This window comes from Anoplolepis gracilipes, chromosome 6 (genome assembly GCF_047496725.1).
Source record: "Anoplolepis gracilipes chromosome 6, ASM4749672v1, whole genome shotgun sequence".
Classification (NCBI taxonomy): Eukaryota; Metazoa; Arthropoda; class Insecta; order Hymenoptera; family Formicidae; genus Anoplolepis; species Anoplolepis gracilipes.
The window spans coordinates 2751194-2772902 of NC_132975.1; the positions used below are offsets into that span (position 1 = coordinate 2751194).

Sequence of the window (21709 nt, forward strand, 5' to 3'; positions counted from 1 at the left end):
TGAATGTCATAGACATGTTGACCAAACTGTTTAACGAATACTAAATTAAATAGCGGAATGTATGTCTTTAAATTCGCGTGCATCGACCGCTCGGAAAAACTGCAAGCACAATAGAGCGTATGACAAGGAGAGTACGACGTGGTGTAAGAAGGAAAGCGCTATAGACGTAGGACAAGGAGAGCATAATGGTGGGAAAAGGGCAACGCTATAGACGTAGCACAAGGAGAGTATGATGTGTAAGGAAAGGAGAGAGAGAGAGAGAGAGAGAGCAAAGGAAAAGGTTGCAGTAAAAGAAATATAAACGTAACTTATTAAGATATTAAAAGTATTCTTGACACATTTCCAATAAACTATACATTTCGATTAAAAAATATATCAATGTAACATATTATTATTATTATTATTATTATATAATATACAGGAAGAAGGATAGGATTTTATAAAGAAGATACATAGCGATATATATGTTTAATATATAATTTTTATTCAAAATGTGTTTTCATACATATAATGTGCATGTGTTAAAATTTAAATTCGCGTGCATCGACCGTTCGGAGAAACTGCAAGCACAATTGTCCGCAGATGCTTTGATTATAAGTTTGATAGGATGTATGATTATAATCTATTTTTGACACATTTAAATATCGTATCAATTCATTCGGCGGGCGAAGATTGCCAAAACTGTCAAAATATATAGCGCGATTCCCTCTCTTTGCATACGCTACTCAGTGAGTACCCGAGCCTTTAGCGTTATCCAAATTTATGATACCGCTCTCGTTTCGATATATACCACCGATCGGTAATGAGTCACGCATAAAAACGCCTCTAAAATACGGAATGCGCATACGTTTTGCTAGTTGCAGCAGTTGTACGTTGGTAGTTGCACCCTTTGGCATTTTTAGTGTCTCTTTGACGTTTTTTTTTTTTTCTTCTTCTTTCTCATTGAGATTCCTCGTCCGTATTTGTATGGCGCGAGATACAATCCGCGACCTTCCATGGCGCGATTGTGACGTAGCATCTCTTGAAACTGACGTTGCGTAGATTTTCCGTCGTTTACCATCTTCGCTACACCAGCCGCTCCACCAATCAGAGATCCGAGAGCACCCAACACTGGTAGAATCGGTAATACGCCTCCGCGTTTCGCTACCGGAAGTATTCGTTTTTTCGTAATCTTTTTCTTCGTCGACGACTTTTTCATCCCCATACCCATTTTCGTCTTTGCTTTCATGACCGTCCAAACGGCCGTGGCGGCTGCTCTTTCGCCAAAATTCGAATCTTTCGCGGTAATACGTTCCCGCGCCCTCGCAGCTAGTATACTATCCGCTACGTGTCGTTCGCCGAGGTTGTTGCTTCGCGAGTAAGCTAAATCGTGTTCGCGACACGCGACGTCCAATGGGTTGATGCCTCGATCGCCTCTAACCAATCGTTCTTGTAAACGAGTTCCCGGTCCGCAAAACTGATATCCAGGAATATGTAATTCGATAGGGAGTGCGTTTATCGCGCGATTCAACAGACCACAGCCTCTTACGGTTTTCGCTGACATTCGTAACAATCTTTTATCATCGGTGCTGGACCGTCAATGTGCGTTCGTTGCCACGGTCGATTGTAATGTTCGAAACAGCGACGATAGGTCTGAACCTCCGAATCAGCCTTTATATATTCCGGAAGTTTGTCCCACAGACGTTCCACGTAACGACCAAACTGTTTCAATAAAATAATCTTCGGTATATATTGCAACTGTTCTGAGGTAAGGTTGAGAATATCACAGTCATCCGACAGTGAAAGAAACATGTTTGACACTGAGCGGTTTCGATTTGATGCGCATCTATAAATAGGCTCTCCTCACCCTCCTCCTCCTCATAAAGTATCGTTAAGTCTGATTAGACAAGTCATGCGATTCGTGCTACAACCAACGGTAATTAAAGTAACAAATTTTGACAATAGACTAATGCCTGAAAAAGAAATACACAAACATGGAAAAATGTTACCGAATACAATACGCGGTCTCATTTGCGGCCCTTCGAATTGCGGTAAAACTAACTTGTTGATAAGCTTGATAGAAAGTCCAAACGGCATACGCTTTGAAAATTTATACATATATTCAAAATCTCTTCAACAACCAAAATATCAATATTTGGAAAATTTACTATCATCGATAGATGAAATTGGTTACTTTACGTTCTCTAATAACAGCGATGTCATTTCATCGAGAGAGGCGCTTCCGAATTCGGTTTTTATCTTCGATGACGTGGCATGCGACAAGCAAGATACGATAAGAGAGTACTTCTCAATGGGTCGACACTCAAGCGTCGATTGTTTCTATCTCTGTCAAACGTATGCCAAGATACCCAAGCATCTTATACGCGACAATGCTAATCTGTTGATTTTATTTAAACAAGACGGTACAAACTTGCGACATGTGTACAACGATCATGTAAATACTGACATGTCGTACGATGATTTTAGCGCGTTATGCCAAAAATGTTGGCAGCACAAGCATGGATTTCTAGTAATTGACAAAGACAGTTCAATGAACAATGGACGTTACAGAAGAGGTTTTAATGAATTTGCGGTACCGTAAAATGATCAGTCGCTATCGAAACATTGACAGAGCAACGTCTACATAAAAAAAAACATGAGTGATCGTGAAAAGATTGCGCGAAAAATTGTACAGACGAGCGAGTCAATTCGCAAAAAATATCGCGCGTTAAAAACTGGTAAAATTGAGGAAGATGTAGCGTTGGAGAAACAGTTTAAACCGATTAGCGAGCCTCTAAAACAGCTTGTTCAAAATACCATCGATGTAGAATCCGACGTATCGAAAATCGAGCCGTTCGATATACTCGAAAAAGACCATGTGGAAAAGAAAATTATTAAAGTTAAAAAACGACCAAGAATCTCATATAATGATTTGAGCTCAAAGCAAAAACGATTAAACGTCTCATTAAATGATTTGCCGATAACTTCTACACCTAATCAAAGACGAACGATACCGGACACATCTACTCAGATAGAAATTGCGCAACCGCGTCAATTATCGTACGAGCAACCACCCGTCGACGAAATTTTTGAAACCACACCCGATTCGTTGGTTACGACGGTACAACGTGAATTGCAAACGTCCGCAGGTGTAAACATATTTCGAGAGCATTTAGGTCCACTCGGACAAAAATATATATTAACTGTTATGAATCAAGATAAAGATAAAGCTATGGATTATGTGTACGGCATTAAGTTTTCTAACGATGGAATAATGCTCGGTGATAAACATTTTGACGTAGACAAAAATGATAATATAATTATCAATGAAGTAAAATATACGGGAACGCCTGGTCTCTATGAATTAATTTTCAAAAAAATCCCCGACGATGAAATATACACCGAAGATGATTTGCTTAAATATAAAAGTATATTATTAGCGACGAATGCGCATAAACGTGGGAACAAAGCACATAATCCAGTATTAGGGACTAAAGGATATAAGTATAAAAATGTAATTGCGCCGTTATTGTCTAGCAGAAAAGCTGGAAAGGGTATACTACCGCGCGCTATGACTCTAAACGACAATAAGATCGACTACGTGCATTGGAACGATCCAAACGAGTTGGTAGATCGTCTGCGATTACTGGATGCTTCGCGTCGAGCCGGTAACAATGCTCACGACAATGAAATCATGTCGATTATCGAAGAACTTCGCGAAGATGGTCTTATTATAAATTGAATGATGTATCGACAAAACTAATCAGTCGATCAGCGTCGCGTGACACTTTACGAAGCGTCGGAAAAAAAAATGCCTATCAACAAGTTTGGCTTATTCGATTCAAGAAATGATGCAACCGGTACAAACGGCTCTTGGGATAGGTTGGTAAAAAGTTATGTGCACGAAAACGCTCTGTGTCGCGTCGTTACAGACTTCGATGCGAGGTCGCGTAAGATTCGTCGTGTAGCGCAACCTGAGGCTGACACCGATGCCGTCAACAAATTGTACGTACAGTCTTGCGTTAAAAGATTAATGAATCGACAGAAAGAATCAGACGAGAAGCTTACTTCGCTTGAGAAGGACGTGCGAGCATTACAGATTGCGCTAAACAATCTTCAACGCGCGGCTAACGCTAACTCAGAGACGGCTATCAACCCGAATGAGCATCAGTGAACGAGTTAGGAGCGGCTATCGAACGGCTATCGAACAGCTACGAAGGATTATCGAACGGCTGCGAACAATTATCGAACCGCTACGAAGAATTACCGAACTGCTATCTAATATACTACAATGAGTGGCAGTGGTAGTGAACGACCTAGCAGCAGCAGCAGCAGCAACAACAGCCTCGAACGAGGCTATCAACATCTCAAGCAGGGCTGTGAACGAGGCTACGAACACGTTCTTCACGGCTACACTCAAGGTTACAAACAACTCAAGAACTCCTACGATCGTTCGAAAGACGTCTGTGAACGAGGCTACGAACGGGTCAAAAGCGGCTACGAACGAGTCAAAAACGACTGTGAAAAAGGCTGCGAACGGATCAAGAACGATTTTCGAATGGGTGAAGGACGGCGGTGAACAACGCAAGAACGGATTAGAAAACGTGAAAAAATAAAAAAAAACATAGAAAAAACGGAACTTAAAGAACGGCTCTTAAAGGACGATAAACGAAAAATGAGTGATAAAAAAGCAAACAACAAACAACCATCGAGAAAAACTGGCAAAGCAAAGAATCAACATAGTTTGGAGAGACGGCAGTTGGTAAACGAGCTGCACGCGCCAGCGAGAAAAAATTTTCCCCGAAGACACGTCATAGTGCGGGGATACGATGATCTGTGGCAAGCCGACATCGTCGAGATGCGTCCGTATGCTCGAGTCAACAAGGGATACAATTACATACTCACTGTTATCGATGTGTTGAGCAAGTATGCGTGGGTCGTACCGCTCAAGAGTAAAGGTGGAAACGAGACGGCCGATGCGATTGCGGAGATAATTCGAGACGATGCGAGATGCCCGAAAAATTTTCAAACCGATCAAGGAAAAGAATTTTACAATGCAAATGTACAAAACCTCATGAAGAAACACGATATTAATCATTATTCGACATATTCCGTCATGAAAGCCTCGATCGTGGAACGCTTCAATCGTACTTTGAAGAATAAAATGTGGAAAATGTTTACGCTCAATGGAAACTACAAGTGGATCGACGAACTATCGAGACTCGTTGAAGAGTACAACACGCAAAAACATCGCACTATCGGTATGAGACCTGTCGATGTTACTCCAGCCGTCGCGGAGAAACTTTTACATACGGTGTACAGCAACGTAAAGATTGCGGCGCCGGCGAAATTTAAAATAGGCGATTCGGTGCGCGTGAGTAAATTCAAGACTTTATTCGAAAAAGGCTACACACCAAATTGGACCACCGAAGTGTTCGAAATTGTTAAGATACAGAAAACTAATCCCGTGACATATATATTAAAAGATTCGCGCGGAAATCCCGTTGCCGGTGGATTTTACGAATACGAACTGCAACGCGTTGCTAATCCCGATATATATCTTGTGGAAAAGATATTGAGGAAGAGAGGGGATGAAGTTTTTGTGAAATGGTTGGGATTCGATAGTTCACGGAATTCTTGGATTCATAAAAATAATGTATTGTAAAAATATAACAAATATTATATAAAGTTTACATATATAAATATATATAATATTCAAATATATACACTTTTTTTCTTTTTTACAACGGTATTCTGTAATGCCCCCATGGTAGCGTATCGATACTTTTAGGTATTATATACCGTTTATCATCGTGTGGACTTAGAGCAATTTTTTTCTGCCGCATGGTATATACTTTATGCATTTTTGATCTTATAGTCGATTGCTGTCGCGTCATTTCAATTCCTTCGTTCAAACATTGCATGTAATCGTCAAATGTTATCGTTTTCGCGACGACGCTATTCTTGACACCTTTTACCTTTTTCGTATCCTTTTTACCATCTATTTTTAGCGCGTACATTTTTGCTCTAAGCCCGACAAATTCTGTCATTATCATACCGTTGTTTTCATCCTTCATCAGACCCGGTACCTTTTTATTCACGAGCGGTATACCGTACGCATTGTCTATCGCATAGTCGCTCGTGTCGAACTTGTCGATGTCGCGCTTCATATTCTCGTACACGTCTTCGCTCTCAATGTGATATATGAGACTATCCGTGTCGGTGTACATGACTTTACATTTTTCTCTATACATTGGAATCATGTAATCGTGATGAAATTCGTACAAACACATCTTGGATACATCAAGTATACACATACCTACATAGATTGGTTTGTAAAACTTCACCTCGAGTCTACGCAATTCCACAGCGATTAAATTTTCCGAAAAAATGCTCCTGCTATGAAAATTTGGTTTCGCGATCATCGCCTCTGCGCCGTACCTATCGTCCCATTTTGTTATAAGTTTTACATCTACGCGATTGCGCACATTTTCCATCGTTTTGCCGAAAACTGCATTATTCATTAATTTGTATAAATTCTTTTCAAAATCATTTTTAGCCATTGTTCTAAATTGCGTGTTTAATTCAATATATGTACGTAACCATGGAGATTGCGCGAATTGTAATATGCGATGAATTTTTGTAACGCGAAGACCGTGTCGCGTACATTGCTGCAGATTGCGGTAGTGTATTACGTATCGTTTCTTATCGTATAAGGTCGCGAGCAACTTGTTCTCTCTCTTGCCGGGTGGTTTGTCACGCGTCGGACAAAACGGTAAGTCAGTATGCGCGTCGTGAAGATGTTGCGGGTACTCGAGATCGACTTCGAGGATATAGCCTGTAGGCGAATCGGACGCGATCGATGATAGATCAAAATTGCATATATTGTCGACCCATTGAAAACTAGCGTAAGGCAAAGGTTGACACATTGCCCATCCGTATAAATTATTTACATCGAAATACATTAGATACGATGACGGTTTCAATGGGTCGTATGACTGCATGTACTTGTTATTAGCATGCGCGTATCTGTTGGAACATTGACTCAAACCACCGCGTATACCTCGTTCTATAAACATTACCATATCGATGTCAGTGAGCAATTCAAACTTAATATTTGTATGCTTCAACATGGCATCCCACGTGTATCCGGGCAGAGTATAATAATGCGCAGGGTCGAGCCCGTAACTCTTGATACAATTGTCACGAAAATTTTCAAAAACATCTGCTAACAACAAAACATCGATTTTTAAATACAGATCGCTATATTCGCCTAGCGTTCGAATGGAGAATCGCTTCCACACAATCTCAGCGTGCGCGTAATCGCTCTCAGATACTGTGTTACCTGTCAAGGAACTGTAAAATAATTCGCGCGGAGGTAAACATGTATCGTGCAATTTATCTACACAATCGATATATTCGTACGGAAAGACGCCTTTACGCGTTAACAGATCAAAGTCTTCTACCCGCAAATTTTGATATTCAGATTGTAAAATTTTTAATTTATCTTTACTGAGAAAAGATGCTAATTTGTTGAGACTTGTTGTGAGAAATTTAAAAGAATCGATGAAACGTAATTTAATGTGATTTCGCCAATTGTCTTCCGTAAGTTTAACATCTTTCGTAAATGAAACGTATTTTTCTTTAGTTATCGGAAGTAGATCGATTCTTCCTTCGAACGCTGTGGCTATTTCCTCGATTATAAAATGTGAATCATAACCGGATAAATTGTGGAAAATAATTGGAATATAAAAGGATTCCTTATAATTTAGATTGCAATTTGAATGCGCGGGACCTCTGTACCGCCCAGTGAGGTGGCAATGATCGTGTACGCGCGTATCGTCTTCCACGAATGGTTTCTCACATATGTGACATTGAGTAGCGCTGTTAAACTTTTCCAATTCTTCACGCGTCAAATTTATCATGGGAAGATTTGTAGATAAAATTGTTTTCACGCTCGTTGCTAAATTTTTTAATTCTTCAGCAAACCATGCGACGCAATTGGCTTCGCGACGAGAATGATACGCGGACAACGAATTATCGTACGAGCAATGTACATAATAAGCGATACTAAACACTTGATGATGCTGGTATAAATTTTTTTCTGCTTCTTCTTCTTTGTACGTCTTTCTCAAAACACATTCCAGGTCGGCATACACGACGAAAGGAACCTGCTCCTTCCTGTTATAGTTGTTAAAAGCGAGCCACTTATCCTTATCGCTCGGTAATCGGATAGCGCAGTCGTTCATCTTCCCGCAGTCTACAGTATGTGACTGTAGTTTCTCATTCGAATAAAAATAATGTAGACATCTATAAAAAAGAAATAATAATTATATATATATTTTAACATTTATAAAAATAGAAATAATAATTATATATTTATTTTGAAAAAAATCAATAATATTAAATATACATACCGATCGCAGATATATTTTTGTCCATTGTGTTTATTGAGTTGCGAACTCACGAGTCGCGATAAATTCTTGATCCACGCGAAATGTCCGATATCTTGCGCATCTTGAATGTAGAGCAAATTGGCGTGCTTGTCCCTCTTTTGCTCCGAAAGACGAATAGGAACAATATTTTCGTTTTCGATGGTATACACATTGATTGAAATATTGTTGTTAATTTCAAACTTTTTAATTTGATTAAGAGTCACTGGAAACTCAATGTCTCGAAGATTTAGCACATCCGTGTAACGCGGGTACGATAATTCTCGTTCAACCCTTCTTTCAGCGGGATACATAGCAGCAGTCACTGCCCATGCGAAACATGCATTGTCTTTGGATCGCACGTTAACTATCGCTCGCTTCATCATTATCTTTCGCGGTAATATAATATGACATCCCGCACGCATAGGATTATATTTATTTATATTTACAGTCAAATTATGTATACGCGATAATGCCCACCCACTATCACGTTCTTGAAATTCTTCGAGAGATGCTAAAGTGGGCTCGATAACACGTTGCTCGTACCATTCGCGTAAATCAGATGTACGAAATAGTTCACAGTTTTTTGTACTTACACTTTTATCGTTGTGCTTTTCACCCGCCACAAACTCACCGTTAAACATAGTATTCACTTTCACACTGCAGTGTGTTTCGATAGCGTCTCGCACATGTTCGAGCACGATATCACTCGCGTCTTCGAGAAACTGGCGAGGTTCGATATAATTGCTATTGATTATCGCACCAGTCGATATACGGTTCTCGAACGCTGTATCAATTTCTCGCCAAAATAGTGCAGCTTGATGCGCGCTGTGTCCGGCACCCGCGTGTACGAAACGTTTGCGCAACGCATTTTTCAGTCCTTCGAGTCGCGCGATCTTTGCGATCAACAATTGTCGATATCCGATCGATATTCGCGGTCGTTTAATTCGACTCTGCTCTTCCAACGACTTGATATAATCATCGCATCGCACCTCCCATGCAAAGTACTCCTCCACCGAATTTATCAAGGTGGATTGTTGCGTTAAAACCTGCTATATTTTTTTTACATATAAGGTACACTCGTGCAAGCTTCGACAATAATGGCGAGATGTGACTCTCTGTTCTGATTTATATCTAATCGTTATATTCTTTTCAGATTGCGAAAACGTTATTCTTTCGTATAAACATCCGTCATTTCTATATTATCACGTCTCTTTATCTCACGCATATTTTCGTGGTAATGTAATATAATATGACATCCTCTCCGCATAGGATTATATTTATTATTTACAATCAAATTAAATATACATGATAATGCCCACCTACTATGCGACACGTTATTCTTTAGCGCAAACATTCGTACTGTCGGCGCGTTATTCTTTAGCGCAAACATCCGTACCGTCGACGGTCTGTTTATGTTATCATTTAGCCAAAAATTTTATCTCACGCTTTGTCCTATACATTTGTAACCGAATATTTCTAGCGTCGTATACATTTGATTAGATTTCATCATACGGCGGCCACACACGGCGCTCGAGAAAGCACGTGGGGACGCGATTTTTAATAATTTCTAGCAGCCTTACATTGGCGCTTGCAAAATTACGTCACAAATACTCCCCTCCTCATTACGTTTTGCGATATTACTGATTGATCGCAGTACTTTCAATAGTTTAGTATCGCATCAGTTGTCCGTGCATAAGGTTGTGCTAAAAAAAAAAAAAATGTGCTCCACAAAAGAAACCAGCAAGATGAATTTTTACATTCCGATTGAGAACGGTGAAATTCAATCAAAGAACATGTAAGTTTCAATTATTTTCTAAATATTATTTCCTAAAAATTATTTTCTAAATATTATTTTTTAATATATTTTAATATTTTATATAGCGTTTCATCTCGTCGTGCGGTTTGCATACTTGGAAGAAGGTATATCCTAACCCCGACATCTTACAAATATTTGGAGATTGGAATAAGCGTTGGAGCTATGTCGTATGTCGAATTGATACTTGGTGACAACCGAGGTAATCGATTAGTATTGCCTATCGTACTCTGGCACTCATTGATGCAGAAACGTGCAGACATTGAACGACATGTACAATCGACTGAAAGTCAACCATTATGGATTTGTGATCTATCTATCCAAATGATCGCATTAAACGGATCGAGAATTGTTAAATTAACATTATCTAATAAGTCTTTGTATATGCAACCTCAAACATTATTACATTTATTCGATTTTGAAGATTGCATCGATCATATGCATTCATGGTTGTGTCAAAATACACATTTCGTGAATGAAAAATTTAAACAATTTTGTAACGTCTTGCAACGAAACAATATTACTGATGTAAATGATGCTGTGAAAGCGATTCGCGAGAGTGACGCGTTCGATAGCGGATCACTCGTAGATTGCGAATTGTTGGCGTGTGCTATAAATGATATACTTTATGATACTTGTAACAAATAAAAAATTATTATTAACATTAATGTTTCTCTTCACACTATTTTATTCTACGACTCTTCCTCCTCCTCCTCGCGCTCTCTTAGTCTCAGTCAAACAAAGACGTTTACCTCTCATAGGATCATATGCATAGTCTATTTAAAAAGAGATACTCTGTTTAGAGAGAGATGGGATATGGGATCCCGTGTATATATTTGAGATAAATGTGCGTGACGCGTGGTTAGTTTTTCCTATACGCTCGTGTCGCGAGGAAATATATGAATTGTGCTCGTGTCGCGAGGAAATATATGAATTGTGCTCGTGTCGCGAGGAAATATATGAATTGTGCTCGTGTATTCCGAATATGGCTGAAGATAATGGTGATAATTATTTTATAATAAATTCCGATGAAGAAGACTCAGACATTGAAGTGCCGCTTTTAGAACTTTTTAGTGATGACGATGATGACAATAACGCCAATATTGGAAATATTGGTTTGGATATTATTGAAAATAATGGTGATATTGATATGAACAGTTCTGACGAAGAGGGTGATTTGGACGATGAAGTGCAGCACTTAGCTGACAGTGACTATGAAAGTGCTGAAAGTGTTTTCGAAGATAGAATCGATCGTGCATTGAACTTAGCAGATATTAATTCTTATAATGATTTAACAAGAATGTGCTGCATATATTTTTGTTATGCAGCTGCAGATGGCACATACTTCTGCACATCGTGTTTCATAAGAATGGCGTACCTTTTTGACGAGATTTGTGCTGTGCGTGAACACTCGATTAATATGTACCCATTAATACTCGGTTTATTTTGTAGTGAGTGTCGAACTCCATTATTTCAAATTTTACCTTGCAATATGTGCCCCATTTGCATGACTTAAGACTTGTGTGAATACTACAAAAAAACTTTTATTATTATTGTGTAAGTGTAGCACATACACCGAGGACTTATGTGTAAAAACCAAAACAAACTATTATTGTTACCTTTGGGGTGACACTCCCGAGAACCGGAGGCGCGAGGAGGTGACTCCTCAGTTTAACGAGGATCGTCTTTGTTTGCGGAAACTCTTTGGTGAGCTTCCGTATGAGGTGTGGGAGACAGAGGAACCGTGGCTCCCCGAAACTCTGCAGGAGGACTCCAGGTCGTCAGATGAGAGAGAGAGAGAGAGAGACTCCGAATAGATTGTAAGTATTTATAATTTTTATCATTTTAGAAAATATTTTTAAAGTACTAATAAAAAATGTTTTTTCTGTTTCAGAGCTGCTACCCTAGATCATTATTTTAATTTTTTAAAATTTTATACTATAATTTTAATTCTTTTTATATTTTAATTTTTTTTCAATTTTCTATTACAATTTTAATTCTTTTTTATATTATAATAATTTTAATACATGCACAAACGCACACACACACACACACACACACTTTATATGTATACACATACACACTTTTTAAATAAAAATTTATGTTAAACTTATATATATATATATATATTACTTATTTCCACCTTCATCATCATCTATCCCATCCTTTTTCCTCTGTATTAGATATAATTAGATAATAAGATAACATTTAATATTAGAAAAAAAAAAAACGTAACATACAAAAAAAATATCTTTTTCTCGCGTACGCCTTAGCCTCCGTCTTATCGCGCCTCCGCTATCCTCCTTCCTCTCTATTCTTTCTCTCGCACCCCATAACACGCTCTCCTTCTCGCTATCCTTCTTCATCTCTATTCTTTTCTCTCGCACCTATATCTCCTTTTCCTACCATCATGCTCTCCTTTTCTTACCATCATGCCCTCCTTTTCCTATCATCATGCACTCCCTTGTCATACACATACAGCGCTTTCCTTCTCACACCACGTCATACTCTCCTTGTCCTACGCTATATAGAACGTCTATCGCATCGTCTCCCTCTACCACGTTGCGAACGTCTATCGCACCGTCTCCCTCTACCACGTTGCGAACGTCTATCGCACCGTCTCCCTCTACCACGTTGCGAACGTCTATCGCACCGTCTCCCTCTACCACGTTGCGAACGTCTATCGCACCGTCTCCCTCTACCACGTTGCGGACGTCTATCGCACCGTCTCCCTCTACCACGTTGCGGACGTCTATCGCACCGTCTCCCTCTACCGCGTTGCGAACGTAATTATTTATTGCATATATACATTTTTTTTAATAAACAGAGTGGGGTGATTATTTTATCTATAACAGTTGACATTCCTCTCTCTCACCGTCAGACCTCCGCAGTCTTTCGGAGAGGACACTCCCTCCACGTGCGGAACCATATGTATGCCCCCCCCCCCTTCCCTCAATCAGGGGATGTTTGGTACCACCCTCCCCCTTAATCTGGGGGGTGGGGCATTTGGTACCTCCCCCTTCCCCCTCAGTCTAGGGGGACATTTGCCCCTTCCCCCGCGATTGAGGGGGACTACCCCCATCCCCCTCCCCCCGTCAGTGCGGGGGGTGACGAGGTACCTCGCCTCGTCCCCCCCGCTTACCTCACCCCCCTCATATCCCTGGATTAGAACTCTCTATATATATCTACTTATAATAATTATATTAAGATCGATTATTATAGTTATGATAATATACATATTTCCACTTAATTGGAGAAAATGTGGATTAAATATTTTATAAAAACTGTTTCCATCAGATTGTAGCAACTTTTCTGACAATAAGTATGCTACAGTATTTCCGCTCGTTTGTGTATAGGCAACTGTTGTCCGCATAATGCTTTTAAGTTAACCCAAACAAAATTATTATTGTCCCGATAATAGCAACATAATGGAAACGGAAGGAAAACTTATCTCTAGCAATAATTTCCTTTTTTACACCAAGGAACGCTTTGCTATCTGAGTATATGTAGGATGACTAATCTTAAAGAATGTTATTAGAATATTTAGTATTATTTAATATAGAATATTATAATAAGATAGTGTACTTTTAAAAACATAAGAATATCTCCAGAATATCTATCTTCTTAAAAAGAGCTTCTATGAATATTCAAATCTTTTTAACGGAAGATCGGAGAATATTCTACGAACTAATATGTGCTGGCTGGGTATAAAAGATGTGCTAATGAGTCACTACACAATGCAATCAAGAGGGAACAACCGCAGTATATAGTTTTGACACTAAATACATATTAAAGGCATATACATATTTATTTTTTGTAATTTTTATGTTGCAGAGAGTTGGAAAAGTCTATATATGCGCATATATTGCGATGACATTTGTCGGCCGACAAATGTAATATATAATAACTAGTAGAAATATATGTATAAAAAACAAAAATAATGTATGTATTTATATATTTTATATATAAATTTTATTAAAATATATTTTATATATGTATAAACAAAAATGTGTTAAAATATATATACAGAGTGTCCCAGAACAACCTTCCGTCCGTCAAATGACGTATTCCTGACACAATTTTAAGACAATTTTTCCTTTACCAAAATTTGATTTGAAGCGTAGTTTTTGAGTTATAAGCAAAAATCACGTTAGCAAATCACACGTCGAGTATAGAAGGCATGCAGGAGCACCGCGAGCGCGGGCGCAGCTGACCGTTCGACGAGTAATTACCGCCGCATGAGTTGCTAACTATTTTATCTTATAACATAAAATTATGCTTTAAATAAAATTTTGGTAAAGAAGAAAATGTCTTATAATTACGTCAGGAATAAGTGTTGCTTAAAATAACGTCGGACGATTAGCTGATTGCTACACGCGATGTCTCTCAGCTGAGCCGGAAAATCAATATATCGATCGGTCTAAAGTCGTGACGACAATGTCGATGACAATCGAAGGAGCGTTGTCGTCGCGGAGACGGTTATTTCTCTCTCTCTTTCTCTCACTCATTCTGTCCCTTTCTTTTACGCACACACTCAGACATACACACATCGCGTGTAGCAATCAGCTGATTGCAGCGTCCAACGGTCGGCGATCCGGAACAACTTTTGGTCATTAAAGTAATGTTATTTTAAGCAACACTTATTCCTGACGTAATTATAAGACATTTTCTTCTTTACCAAAATTTTATTTAAAACATAATTTTATGTTATAAGATAAAATAATTAGCGACTCATGCGGCGGTAATTACTCGTCGAACGATCAGCTGCGCCCGCGCTCGCGGTGCGCCGCGCCGCTCTTGCATGCCTTCTATACTCGACGTGTGATTTGCTAACTATTTTTGCTTATAACTCAAAAGCTACGCTTCAAATCAAATTTTGGTAAAGGAAAAATTGTCTTAGAATTGTCAGAAATACGTCATTTTACGGACGGAAGGTTGTTCTGGGACACCCTGTATATATAAATTTCTTTTTTTATTCGATGTATTTAATATCTATTCTTGTGACTAAATAAATTTATGTTCTGAAAAAGAACTTGAAAAATTTCGCAATTTAAATATCTCGTATTACATATATTATTTTATTATCGATACAAAAAAGGAAGAAAAGTTTCTTTACAATGGCAGGTTTTTTATAACATAATTTTTATTAGAAATGTCTTGAATTAAATAGTTATTTTTTGGTTTAGAAATTCGATTTTCTTGCAGGAGGATCTTGAATGTTCGTTTTCTGATCTATATATATTGATATGAAGGAAAAATTCTTCACGATCACTTCATTTTGTGGCAAACTTTTTAGACATTCTTAAATTTTTGCCACTCTGGAGTGTTTATACAGAGTGTCCCAGAACAACCTTCCGTCCGTAAAATGACGTATTCCTGACACAATTTTAAGACAATTTTTCCTTTACCAAAATTTGATTTAAAGCGTAGTTTTTGAGTTATAAGCAAAAATAGTTAGTGTTACGTCCCGGCACCAAAATTTTTCTCATTTACTTTTAAGAAACACTAAACTTATAATATAAAGCCAAACGATAAGTTACCGATTACATTTTAGCCGATAAGTTATTCACTAAGACAAGTTACCCATTATAACCGTTACCGACTCTAGCCGACAGTACGAAACGTTAATCATAAAATAGCTGCTGTCCCACCACCATAAGACTCTTCCGCTACTCCGAACCCTTAGATAACCCTTCCTACGCGTTCACCCCACTTTTCAACCCTGACCCGCACAAACCGAGGGACCTCGAAACAGTCCCAAAAATCGACACATCAATTCGAGACTCTGAGCGATGCACTTCTCTTTCTAGAAGTGCTCCTCATCCTTGAAATTCTATTTCTATACACGATTCCATTTCCAAGTCAACACGCTTTCCATATCCACATTCGTTTCCATCTCAGTACGCGGTCCTATTCCATACAGTTCCATTTCAACGTCATTCTACCTCACGCGAGCGCCTATTATATCGTTACTTCATTATACTACGTCCGTACACCCTGCGTCAGTTCTCCGCGCCGATAGCTCTCCGATTCATATTCACGCGTCACCACTGTAACCATCCAATGTAAGTTTAGTCAAAAAATACATGTATTTACGAAATCTCATTGTGCATTAATACCAAAACATACCTGAACCCAGTCCGCATTTTCTACGTTCGGCGTCATATTAAATTTCAATCCGACCCTCAACAGACCTGGTTTCGACCATTAATCAAACCAGCGACGTAGCGGTGCAAACAATTGCACGCTCGTTACTACCCCTCCCCAGCCGATATCGTGCTAATACTCTGCACATATGGTACTCCTACCCTAAGACCAAACTTATACCTTCTCCTGGAAGCATCGTGCTAATACTCTGCACATGCCACCTCCCTACCTCAAAACCAATGGTCGAACCCAGCGAACACGCGAAATTAATTTGATCTTTTTGTAGATGCCAAAAATAAGAAGAGGCGGACACAAATTCCACGCGCGACGTTTATATTACGAGTACAAATAGCCCCCGTCAGTGAAGCGGATAGTGAATTCCTCGGGACGGATCGTCTATATTTTGACTTAGAGTACGAGGCGTACTTTAACCCGACGCTACGAACAAAGCAGGTCAAACCTCTGAGGACGGACATCCGCATAAAGTCTATGGGATATTTTCCGTGGCCGCGCAAACTGATACAGTTGGACACGCAGCTACTGTTCCCCCCTCTACCGCCCGCGAATTACGTACCGGGAGATCCGAGGAAGACCCGCTACCTCTAGATACGCGACGAAATATTATACCTAAATTACGGGTGTTCCACCCCCGATCACTGGGGTTCTGCGGAACAACCGATAGTAATAGATTAATATTACGCGGAACGAAATATAACAATATCTCGTAGCAGCGTTACTTAAAATACGAAGCTTGGAAAACCTAGAGTTTTCTCGTGCCTACACTTTTACGACCGACCCCTTTTTTTTTTATTTCCTGCATTTCGCGTTGACCATTCTCTCTCTTGTCGAGATTTTCCCGAAGATAATACTTGCTTTCAAATTAATACTCGTTTCAAATATTGTATAACGCGCGTGTTATTTTATTCATTAAGTTGTAAACAATTAATATTTAAACTGAATAAATATAAGAAACCTATTTCTCGTTATTCAATTATTTGTACTCCTTCCTTATTCTGACCACGACTAATAACAACGCTTTATACGAGCAATAACAATAATAGTATTTAACCATAACCTATTGACAACACACCTACATGTATTATAAACAACTGCGCCCCATACAGGAGGGCCACCCCTCCCCTCCCGCCGTCGAAGCGCGTCACCGATTAGAAAACGTCCGTTGCACCTACATCTCGGGATTCGCTCATAAATTAGAACTTACCCCGTATTACGCATCTTGCTTTGTAAATTCCGACGACATCGATAGAGATTCTTACGCGTACTTCAACGTACACCTCGCGCTCGACAGCACGCGCTATTCCGGCGTGTATTGCACGGCCTGCTTTCGTAATCTAGCAGAGTTTTTCCCGTTCGACTGCGACCGGTGCGTTAACATTTACGCCGACTTCCTCAGAGGTTTGAGAAATAGAAACATCTATTACTATTTGTTAGCGGACCCTATTAAAGTCTTCGTTAGCGGAACCATCCCCGAGGAGTTCACATCACGCGACTTCCCTTAGTCAGTAATCGCCATTTCCCTTTTCGTTTGATACTGCCGCAACATTATATACACGGTAACACCATCGCCATATCCCTATTACTTCGCTTTTGGTAAGGGAAAACATCCATCGTCCGGATAAGCCTAGTCGCGGGGAATCCCCAGAAGCTTAGCTTCTGAAATACGCGACCGGTCAGACGAAAGGTCCGACCACTCTTAGGAGCCGCGACCCCGCTTGACGTAACATTAGCAAATCACACGTCGAGTACAGAAGGCAGGCAGGAGCGGCGCGGCACACCGCAAGCGCGGGCGCAGCTGACCGTCCGACGAGTGATTGCCGCCGCATGAGTCGCTATTTTATCTTATAACATAAAATTATGCTTTAAATAAAATTTTGATAAAGAAGAAAATGTCTTATAATTACGTCAGGAATGTGTTCCTTAAAATAATGTTGGACGCTGCGATCAGCTGATTGCTACACGCAATGGCTGCGTTCAGCAAAAAAAGCAGCTTTGCAACTGTTGAAAGATTTTCAGTTAAACGCCATCTATCGCTTTACGCTTTTCCAACATGTTTACTAAACGGTCGCCATTTTTTCCAGCAAAGTAAAAGTATGCTTATTAAGCGCAACACGTTGTGTCATTTTAAGTGTCACAGAAATATAACCTTAAGATGGATAATAATAATGATGAATTGGAATATGCAATTATATACACTTATAATAATATAAATTATAATATTATCGCAACAAAAGAAACACATGTCAGATTGCAAAATGATATAACAAATTTTATAATTATACATATATGCATATAATGTTAATTAATGTCTTAATTTAATTTTTGATATTCCTAACCAACATACATAAATTTATACTCTGATTATTTATAGATGTTGATTTCTTTAATATATATATCAACGACAATATAAATTCATTTGAAGCAACAGGTGTATAAAAAGAAATGAATGGTATGTACTTATAATTGATTTGAAACAATTATTAGAGTATATTATTATATATAATGATATAAGTATATTTTTGTGTAATACAGATCATGATGAAAATTTTACATAGACAAATAAAACTACTAAATTACTTCTACATAAATATTCTGAAAGGAAGAATAAATTTCATGATCCTAAAATTTAAAAAAAGCTGTTATTGAGACAGATAACAAATGAATTTAAAATAAAAGGTTATAATATTAACACTTAGTTAACCGCGCGCGCTAGAGCGAACTGTACGTTTCTCACCGCGCTCAGGCAAGCCAAACTACGCTGCCCACCGCGCATTTTTCGCAAGTAACGCGGACTAATATTCACTACTTGAAATCAAAGAAGCCTGAAAATTATTTAAGTGGTCAATTATATTTTGCGGTAACATTTTCGTTTAACAATTTTACATATTGCTTATACAAAACATGAAATTAAAAGTATATAACAATTTTTTTGTAGGTTATTAAAAAAATATAGATAATAGAATTTGAAAATACAGAATTTTAAAGATAACTGAAGATAAATAACACGACCCAAACGTGAAATAAAAAAATAATAATGCATTTTAATAATTTTTTAAAGTGTGGTATCGTTCGAAGCAGGTGAGTTTATGCAGTGGTACATTACAATATTCGCAAACATATCGCGTATAACTAGTTTTTTTGTTAGCAGAGCATACTCTACATATTTGCTGAGGATATGTTTTTTTTTCACCCGTGACAATTGGTACCAATTTGTGTTTTTTGAAATCTTGAGATAGTCTTCCTGGTAGGTCATATCTCGGTGCTCGTCTTGTTCTTTCTATGGCGTTAGAAGGTTCTGCCTCTTCGATGCCTAAATTTTGAATTTCTTGTCCTTCTATTAATGCTATTGCAACTTTAAGCAAAAATTTTTTGTACGTCGTTTTATTATTATTTATTTTTCTTTGAACTAGAAATGAGTTAAAAAGAGCGCAATTCAAAAAATAAAGCACTGCTTTTTTTGTCCATTTAGTGCTTTTTCGCAGAATACTGTAATAGGACATATATTGATCTGCATGATCGACTTCTTTCATATATTTGTTGTATTCTATTACAGACTTGGGTTTTGCTTTCTCTCCTGACTAATGTGTAATGTTTACCATTTCTGCCGAATGAATGGTTGAAATGGTTCTTACTACTCGGTTTTTCTTTGCCTGCCAAAGTTGTAAAAGAACTTGTCTCTTTCTCACAAATTTTGTTTCATGTTCTTTTAGTGTAATGTCTTTTAAATTCTGCGAAAATCCTCTATTGGCCCTAATTGTTCCACAAACTCTCGTGTTCTTCTGTAGAAGTAATTCGGCTGTATTTATACTATTATAATAATTATCCATGTAAATGTGGTGATGGAATCCCACATAAGGATGTAGAATCGACAAAACTGTATCTTGTAATGTTGCTCCTGCGCCTGAATATACTGCAAAATTACATATGTATCCTGATGTTGCTTCACAGAGCATCCGCACCAGAATTCCATATTTTGTTAGTTTTGCAGGATTATAGATGCAGAAAGATAATCTGCCTCGCCAAGGTATTATACCTTCATCCAATCACAATTCTTGCTTTGGCGTATATACAGTTTGGAATTTATGTTGTATATAATTTAAAACTTTTCTAATTTTGAATAATTTGTCCGAATTGTCATGCGGTAAATCATTATTACAAAAATTCCACATCTTCCATATTTGCATAAATCTATTGCGACTCATTGTTTTTGGAAAGATTGGGGTTTTTATATATAAAAGAGTTGACCAGTAATCATATATGTCATCTTTACGTGTCTGTCCCATCAAGATAATTAAACCCAGAAACATTTTCATTTCTTTCACTGTGACATCAACCCATTTTACTGATTTATATTCTTTATACTTGTTTGCTACCTGAGAGCGATATTTATTTGTTTCTGTGACTAATAATTCAAATAAATCATTGCCAAGAAATAACTCCATTATTTCTAATACGTTTTCCTGATCATTAGGTATAGTGTTCACGCTTGGAGTTCGATCGTATGCTTCCAGCTCAAGTTCCATATCAATTTCTGACCAATCATCAACAACATTGCCAATAATGTTTTCATTCGTGTCATGGTCGGAACTAGCACTATCATCTTTCGAATCGCTCGAAATTATTCGACAATTACTTTGATGTATGGGAACAATAATACTGTCATCTTCACTAAATTCATACTCACATATCTGCATATCGCAGTCTTCAGAACAGTCTGATAGTGCGTCCATGAACAATTCACTTAAATTTTCATTATTGTTTCCTGACATTTTCAACGGTATTTTTTTATTTATAGCTTATACTTTATTTTTTAATATTTATTTGTTACACTATAATTTTATTTAATACTGTGCTTTATAAAAGCAGAAAAAGTTCGTCAATAATTGGGACCATCGAACTCCAAGCGTGAACACGATACCTAATGATCAGGAAAACGTATTAGAAATAATGGAGTTATTTCTTGGCAATGATTTATTTGAATTATTAGTCACAGAAACAAATAAATATCGCTCCAGGTCAAAGTGACTGATAATAACAGAAAAAAGGAAACGCGTTGCTACGGTCAACGTGGGAGATCTCCCCGATCGGTCGTGCACCAACCTAATTGAAAATGGGGAGATATCCCCGATCGGTCGTGCACTGACTTACTTTAAAGTAGGGAGATCTACCCATTTGGTTGGCTAAGTTGTTAATGAAGCTATTCTGGATCACAAAATGCGAAATTTAATACAATCGTATAAAAGTATAAAGGACAACAATAAAAAAACAAGTACAGGTCGCGGTCGAATTACTTGGGAATGGTTTGACTTAATGGAAG

The 21709-nt window shown here is 38.2% G+C and overlaps 4 protein-coding genes across 4 annotated transcripts; 1 reads left to right on the top strand and 3 right to left on the bottom strand.

Annotated features, from left to right (window-relative positions):
- Nucleotides 1-2578: 2578 nt before the first annotated feature.
- Nucleotides 2579-4151, top strand: LOC140666694 (uncharacterized). Its single transcript, XM_072894155.1, has one exon. The coding sequence runs from the start codon at nt 2636-2638 to the stop codon at nt 3719-3721; it is 1086 nt and encodes a 361-aa protein (XP_072750256.1). The 5' UTR covers nt 2579-2635; the 3' UTR covers nt 3722-4151.
- Nucleotides 4152-5691: 1540 nt separating this feature from the next.
- LOC140666695 (uncharacterized) lies at nt 5692-8228 on the bottom strand. The gene has a single exon (XM_072894157.1). The coding sequence runs from the start codon at nt 8226-8228 to the stop codon at nt 5721-5723; it is 2508 nt and encodes an 835-aa protein (XP_072750258.1). The 3' UTR covers nt 5692-5720.
- Nucleotides 8229-8320: 92 nt separating this feature from the next.
- LOC140667196 (uncharacterized) lies at nt 8321-10525 on the bottom strand. Its single transcript, XM_072894946.1, has 2 exons — nt 10505-10525; nt 8321-9460 (listed from the first exon to the last, which is right to left on the bottom strand). The coding sequence occupies exons 1-2, from the start codon at nt 10523-10525 to the stop codon at nt 8351-8353; spliced, it is 1131 nt and encodes a 376-aa protein (XP_072751047.1). The 3' UTR covers nt 8321-8350.
- Nucleotides 10526-20142: 9617 nt separating this feature from the next.
- On the bottom strand, nt 20143-21161 carry LOC140667197 (uncharacterized). The gene is made up of 2 exons (XM_072894947.1): nt 20663-21161; nt 20143-20171 (listed from the first exon to the last, which is right to left on the bottom strand). Exons 1-2 carry the CDS (start codon nt 21159-21161, stop codon nt 20143-20145), a joined length of 528 nt encoding a protein of 175 aa, XP_072751048.1.
- Nucleotides 21162-21709: the final 548 nt, after the last annotated feature.